The sequence below is a fragment of the Solanum tuberosum genome, unplaced genomic scaffold (genome assembly GCF_000226075.1).
Source record: "Solanum tuberosum cultivar DM 1-3 516 R44 unplaced genomic scaffold, SolTub_3.0 scf00159, whole genome shotgun sequence".
NCBI lineage: Eukaryota > Viridiplantae > Streptophyta > Magnoliopsida > Solanales > Solanaceae > Solanum > Solanum tuberosum.
Genome location: NW_006239089.1, coordinates 487,563 through 495,330, shown reverse-complemented (window position 1 = coordinate 495,330; position 7,768 = coordinate 487,563). Strand labels below are relative to the sequence as shown.

At 31.6% G+C, this 7,768-nt stretch overlaps 1 protein-coding gene across 1 annotated transcript; it reads right to left on the bottom strand.

Annotated features, from left to right (window-relative positions):
- Positions 1-649: 649 nt before the first annotated feature.
- On the bottom strand, positions 650-3,116 carry LOC102587836 (scarecrow-like protein 8). Its single transcript, XM_006353845.2, has one exon. It carries the CDS (start codon positions 2,925-2,927, stop codon positions 963-965), a length of 1,965 nt encoding a protein of 654 aa, XP_006353907.1. The 5' UTR covers positions 2,928-3,116; the 3' UTR covers positions 650-962.
- Positions 3,117-7,768: the final 4,652 nt, after the last annotated feature.

The window sequence follows — 7,768 nt, the reverse complement described above, 5'->3', positions numbered from 1 at the left end:
ATACGCTAATATTATCAGCCTGCATGAGTTGAATCCTAAAATTAGTCAGTTAGTTAGTCATTAATCATAATACTCACCTGAATTTTTTTTATAGTAATCCGTTTTAAGTAAGAGTAATTAAAAATTAAGGTGCAATTAATCTTAAGGAGAAAGATGAAGCAAAACTAGTTCACATGAAACTGGTTTTGTTTAATTGTTAATTTGGTATATTTCCACCTAATTATTCAATGCGTAAGTGAGAAACAAACCCCTTTGGCAAAAATATTGGGTGACAACTAGCTAATGTGATAAACAATTCTTACACGTGAACCTCCCTCCATGCTCAACTAGTTAAAAGTTATACCACCACCAACAACAACACAATATAGAAATCAACCTAAATTGTGGTGCGATAATGAGACTGTTTCACCCTCAAAAAGAAGTCTGGAATATAAGGAAAATCATATTGAAAGTGCGACGTACACTCAAATAAGTCCTACAATACGTGATCTAAATTTAATTGATGATCCAATACGAACTCCATACACCGAATGAGAAACCATAAAAAAATATAGAAGTAAACAAATAAGATGCACCATAAAATCAAATTCATTAATACACGACCAACCATATGTACCTAGAAAATAATCTAATTGGTGGACCCAAGAAATTTCAACATCTAAAGCCATTCGTTTAATACAAACACAAGTCCGCATTCTGCCAAACACCATAGCCTAAAAATAAAATGTATCCAACAGCGATACATGCACTAACACAAATATATTTACAAAAAGAGAATCTAAATATTAATATTCATGCCTTTTTTTTTTTCGAATGAGGGACATCATCTGAATTTTCATTAACAATAATAATAATAACCAAAATTAAAGAAAGCCCCTTAATACAGCAAATCACATTGAAGATTAATATTAATAAGATAATAATCAGAATATTTTTCTCTTGATTAGAAAATAATGCTAAAGTTAACGCCAAGCTGATGCGACGGTGAGAGTTCGTCCCATCCAACCAAAGCAAATACCTCCACTTTGTTCATTCACGGTAAAGCCCGGGTTGCCACGTGTACCCGAATTAAGCTTTGAACGCAAAGAATCCGCCACGATTTGACTAACGGGCCTCGGCCCGAACCCAGCCATGCTCATACGGGCCCTCCACTTCCCAAATACCTCGCATCTTTCAACGCGGTCCCTCCCTTCGCACGCTACCGAATTAGACATTTTCCGACTCAGTCCCTCTTCGATCCTAACTCGGTCCATGTTGTCTCTTGACACTGTAGCATCCAGCGAGTCGAATATTGCACCGTAATGACCACACGCTTCATTCACACGCGCTAGAAAAGGAGCGGTGTTGCCGTTCATTTCTTGCTCCACCACCGTTACCACCTTCGGTGATAACGCTTTTACCCGACGGAGAAGCTCGTCACGGAGATTCTCCGTTGTTACGCTTTCGTCGGGTAATCTGTATAATTTGAATGCGAAATTCACTGCTAATGCATCATCAGGTTCAAGCCCTAAGTTTTCCCGGCTCAAATCGGTTACCTTACAAGACATTACGTTGAAATATAAGCAGACCCCAAGCCGATTAGCGACGGAGTTAAGCTCCACGTTGATAGAATTGAATCTCTCGTCAACTCCGCCTGCTTGTTCTGTGAAAGCCGTGATTTTTAAAACGGCTGGGCTGTTTGATTTCTTGGCAGCCAGTGCATGCAGTAAATGCAAGTACTGTCCGCCTTGGCCGATGTCGAAATCAATGACGTGAAGCTTGTTGAAAGGGTGGTCAGCTACAGCTTCAAGGATAGCTAGATTGGCAGCCATGAAACCGAGCTTGAAACAGGGAGATACCTCGTATAGATTATGAGTAGTATCTGTATGCTCTCTGCTTCGCAGCTCCAGCACCGGCGGTGGGTAATCGATGGGGTTCACGCGCGACCGTAAAGCGGCAACCATGTACGCCGTTAGCCGCTGGTCAGAGGAACCTCTGATATTGGCAACTTGTGATAGGCGCGTGAGGATCTCCACTGCGACGTCGTTTTTCTCATCGGATATTGCTGTAGCTGCTTCTATTATAGACTGTTTGGGACAAGATATTGACGGAGACTCTGTTGAAGAAGCACACGAAGAAGTTGAAGAGGATGGAGATAGTGATGCCAGTTTCTGAATTTGGTTTTGGTTCTGATTATGACAGGGGCTAATCAGATTCTGTATTGTCTCCGACCACTCGTTGTTGGTGACGACTGAAACTGTGTCGCCTTCTTCTTCATCGTTGTCGTCTAAGAGCTGTTTCTCAATCTCTTGAAGACAATTCATCATCTTTTTATCCGATTCTTGTGACAACAGTTCCTGTACTCCGATGGTTGCTCTGTTTTGAACCGGATTTAGAGACGAAACCCCTGTAGAATAATTCTGAATACCTGGAGATAAAAACCCACCAATATTAGCAGGCTGTGACCGGAATTGCTGGTGAACAGGTAGAGCGTGGCGCGTGTTCATCATCGTAGAGACATTTGAATTCGAAGAAAATTCAGATGAAATTGAAGAAGCAGCAGCAGCGGCAACAGAAAAATCTACAGGGGAAAGAGGAGACATTGGAGAAGACTGCTGATAACTTCTGGGTTTTACGTTACGGAGATAAAACCCAAGTCCTTGCTGCTGCTGCTGTTGAAGTAGCATCATCTGCTGCTGCTGTTGTTTCTGCTGTTGCTGCTGCTGTTGAAGTTGTAGAAACTGCAATTGTTGTTGTTGTTGAAACTCCGCAAGAGATCGCTTCCCCATCAAATTAGGTCTCCCTTGATGAACGATCTGTGTAACCGGGTCAGGCAAAATACCCGATAGCGGTGAAGAATAAGGCCTTTGTGAGTTGTTATTTATGGTAGATCTTCCATTGTTGCTCCCACCGGCACCGTAAAACTCGCCGGAGAAACCTGACGACATATTTAAACAAAATTCCGGCCAAAATGGCTTTATGATCTTCAAAAAAACCTCAAAAGTTTGGATCTTTATCAAAATTCTGCATTACAGGGAAAAGGTAATTTCCTTATAGAGAGAAAGAGAGAGAAAAATAGCTTGTTGTTAAGCAATTTGATTGATTCTTGTCATGATTATAAGTTGGGTAGTTTTGTGGTCTCTTGTATGCCTTATTTAATTTGAAATTCCTTGTGTTTGGTGCTATTCTCTTCATCTCAGCCGTTCAATTTCTCATTAATTTCATTCTATATCTGATCAACGGTCAGATTTAGAAATAGATGTACGGGTTCTTCACTGAACTTTCAAAGGTTCTTGGATATGGGGCCGGATAAGGACACATTAACCACGCGCGCCTCTGGAGAGCGTGGATACTACGCGATAAGATAAAAAGCAAAGAAACTGAGAATCTGGAATGATGTTTAAGTAGTCAGTGTAACTGACAAAGTTGTTAATTAATCATGTCCAAGGTTTCAACACAATTTTAATAAGAGCTCTTTTAAAATCTTAACAAAAAGCAAAAAAAGAGGATGGTTTTGTTTTGAATTATTAATTTTTTAATTATTTATTGGTCCCATATCAATATTTATATTATAATCCAATTAAATTCAAATTTGCATAGAAAAACATCATATGAAGATAAAACACTCTCTTAAAAGGGAATTTCATACGTAAAAGAATTCAAATTCAAATTATTAAGAGTCTTGCTGGCGTCCCATATCTAAGTGGTAATTAAACAGGCTGTTTTGAAATTATCCAACTTTACTGAAGTGAGTGGAAGTAATTAGAGTGGATATTTTGAATAATAAAGTTTAATTAGTTAATTGAAAAAGAAGAGTAGTGGTCAAATCAGTAAGCAGATAAAAGTATGAAATAGGTAGAAGGTACAAGTCAAGTAGCTATCATGTTTTAACATGCATGTCACTAGCTGCATACCACCTTTATCATTCTATTGAAGTGAGAGTTCATTTAGTGGTTGATTAGAGTTAGATATTAATAATTTTTAAATTTCAACTTATATGATATAATTTTTTATAGTCACTTAAAAAAAATGATATTATTGACTTATTTTTGTAACTGATAAAAATGTCTATTGATACGAGGAACGGAGCTGGTGTTAGGAGTTTGGGGTTGGGGTTCTAAATTTCCTTTTCCATTTTTACTATTGAGTTGTCAATCAGATTTGTTAGCGGTTCACAAGTTATTACTTAATTTTCTAGTACAACTATAAGATCTACGAAAAAATTATTGGGTTCGTCCGAACCCATGAACCTCCACCTAGCTCCGCTCCTGATTGATATTATTAACTTGTTGTGCTTATTGGGTTTTATTTATTAATTAAAAGTTCATAAAATATACTTTTTATTTTTTAAAAAAATCATCTTAGATAGTTTTGAAACATTACAATAGTTTCTCATATTTTTTAAAATTTTGTGATCAATCAAACTAAAAATATAAATTGAGACAAAGAAAGAAATAATAAAAATGATATTGAAATTAGTTTTAGAGAAATTAAATTATTTCTTCAAATGTTTGATTTATTATATTTGAAATGAATATACATTATATAATTTTATTTAGAATATTGAGAGAAAAATATTTCAATTTACTAGTTTACCCCTATTAGTTGTTTCATCTTCTTCATGACATATTTAATATGATTTTTAAATCTTGTGATCTTAGATTAAAGATATATAGAATATGCTAAAATATTTTTAAATTATATGACTAAAAAATATCACGTGAAAAATTAAAATTAAAAAATTATCAAAAAATAAGATTTTCTTTTTAAAATTGACTAAGAAAAAAAGTAAGACAATTAATATAAATCGAAGAGAATATTAAATATGTTAGTTCTAATACATGAATACCTCTCTTTCTAATCAACGATCAACAATCCCGTGTTTTTCATTTCATCCATTTGATTGGAAACGAAACTTAAAGAAGAAATTAAAGTTGTGGTCACATACAACTTTAGGCATATTTGCGTCTAATGTCATATAAATCAATGACAAAATAACAATTTTAAAATCACATTATTTTTAAATCTAAAAAATATAATAATTTTTTAGATAAATAAAAAAAATGTATCACATAAATTAAAATAGATAAAATAAAATATGTGTTGTTTAGTGACAACACTATAATATGCAACTTGCTTATCAAATTGTCTCGACTGATAGATTATTGCGCACTAGCGAGTGCATGAAATTTTTGGATAATGAAAAACAATTTGTTTTTCTCACAGCATAATATGTAAGAAAAAATAAATGATTTTCTGCTTTGATTTTTTTTTTCTTTTTTTAATGAAAAACAAACAAGTTCTTCTTTGAATTATTGGAAAATTTAATTAATGTTTTCTTGATTTAGTAATGTAGATAACTAATATATAATAACTATTTTTAGTATAATAATCAACTAATATGAGACGGATATGTAATACAGTTTTTTTCTTTGATATGCCACAAACAAACACACTCTTTTATCAGTTGAAATTAGGTTCGTTTAAAATTGAATCAAAATTAATAACCGAATAAAAAAAGAAAAGTTATTGCTTTATTAGTAATGAGTAACTGGTTTAGTAGTTTCAGTAATAGTTTTAATTTTTTTTATTATCGGATTATCGACTCTTTACGGTTTGAGATTTTTCGAAATGGATTTATCGAATATCTGATAGTAAATTAAATAATTATATTTTTGGCTACTCAAACTATTGGTTATACTGTAATGTGACGGTGTTTACTTTTGAAGAAGATGTAATTTGTGAACTCAAGTGCATTGTTTATTTAGTTTGTCACGTTGTTTCTAAGTAACTTTTATTAATTAAAAAATTGTGTGAAATTTTAACGATTAAACCGATAACGATAAATAACCAATAAATCAATAAAATAAAATCAAATTTTTAATTGAAAAAATAGAGAGTAAAGAGCGTGGAATGTGGAGGATAGAGCGCGTGAGATATATGTTTGATCACCTGAACACAACAGTTTATAGAGACGCCTTTTGTCAAACGCCAAAGGACAATTACACTTTAATCCTTCTAATTCCTCCATTCGTACTTTTTCCTTTTAATTTATTTTTCTCAAATAGTACTATTTCAACAATCTAAGAAATTTTTTTAATATAATTTTAAAAAATATTTTCAATTATATGAATCATAATATTTTTTAAAAATATATACATTTTGTTTTAAAAAATAAATATTGACTTTAGTGCTCCGATTTTAACTCAATGAATTTAATACTTTAAAGTTATTTAACACAAAATTTACTCAAGTCTTTTGAATTGTGTATGCTGTTTGTTGGAGTTTAATAAACCTAATATAATATTTGATTTGTAATTTAAAACTCTATACAATTCATTTATATATATAAATTATAAAGAATATTTATAAAATTTTATGCCAAATAAATATAAAATAATTTAAAAAGTACATAAATAGCTAATTGTGCATAATTATTTTTTATGTAAGATAATTATTTTTTCGTAATTAATCTATATATTACTAACACCTAAACGGCTCGATCGACTACCAAACTATTCCACCACTTATTACTCTATCGATTCATATATATTTGTCCATTATATTATGTCTAATAATATTTGTCTCCCTCCGTTCCATTTTATGTGAGGTACTTAGACTCGGCACGGAGTTTAAGAAAGAGAGGATGACTTTTAAAATTTGTGGTCCAAAATGAATGATAAAAAATTGTGTGACCGTAAATCATTTCATTAAGGGTAAAATAGACATTTTATAGTTAAATTGTTACTTATTATAGAAATGCGTCATTCTTTTTGGGACTGACTAAAAAGGAAAGTAAGTCACATAAATTGAGATTGAGGGAGTATTTTGTATCTATGTTACTCTTAATATTAAATTCTATTCATTTTTCAAAATTTAGATAATTTATATTTAATAAGTGATTAGGTATTTACTGTTTTTTAATCCACGTGTTAAGTCAATATTAAACAAACAGAGTCGGAAGTCGTTTGTAAAATCACTGTTAAGTCACTGTTAACTCACATCTACCGCCTATTCCCGGTTGACTATTTCAATAGCACCGACACGCGTCCTCACTTGCTTTACGTATTGAACTTTGTGAAGAAAACATCGTAGAAGTTTTCACACCACCCAAAAAATCGTAGGTTACGAATAAAATCATTTTTAGGTGAAAAGTAATTATTGGGTTACTTCCTCTTTTCTATTTTACGTGACATTTTCTATTTTTCGAAAATCAAATAATTTATGTTTGACTGAAAATTTGTGCATAAAATCTTTAAATTTTTTGAAATAAAATTTAGAAATTACTTTAAAAATACTATATAAGTCACAATAATTGACAATTCAAAATATTGAAAAGATACTTTATATGAAAAATTTACGATCAAAGATAAACTTGTATAAATCTCAAAATCTGAAAAGCGTCATATAAATTGAAACGGAGGAAATATAATTTATTCGACTTATTTTGACTTGACACATAGTTCAAAATAATAATAAAAAGCTGATAAATTTTATAATTTTAAATTAAAAAAGTGTTTATTTATTCTTGAAGTAATTTTTTTAAATATAAATCTAAATATGTCAACATTTTAAATGGATATCTAATATTTGGTGCGGTACAAGATATAAAAATAAATAAAAGAAACTTTGAATATTTTACAAATTAAAAAAGTGAAGAGAATCAGTCCGGTTTTGGATTTTTTTCAGTTACTTGAGCTCTTAGTCAATTTTAATTAGTTGTCAAATGACAAAGTCGGTATTTTTGCAACATACTTTTCTTTTATTCTTTTTTTAAAAAAATTACTTT

Coding starts and splice junctions, on each gene's coding strand:
- LOC102587836 (XM_006353845.2), bottom strand. CDS start 2,927: ATGTCGTCAGGTTTCTCCGGCGAGTTTTACGGTGCCGGTGGGAGCAAC.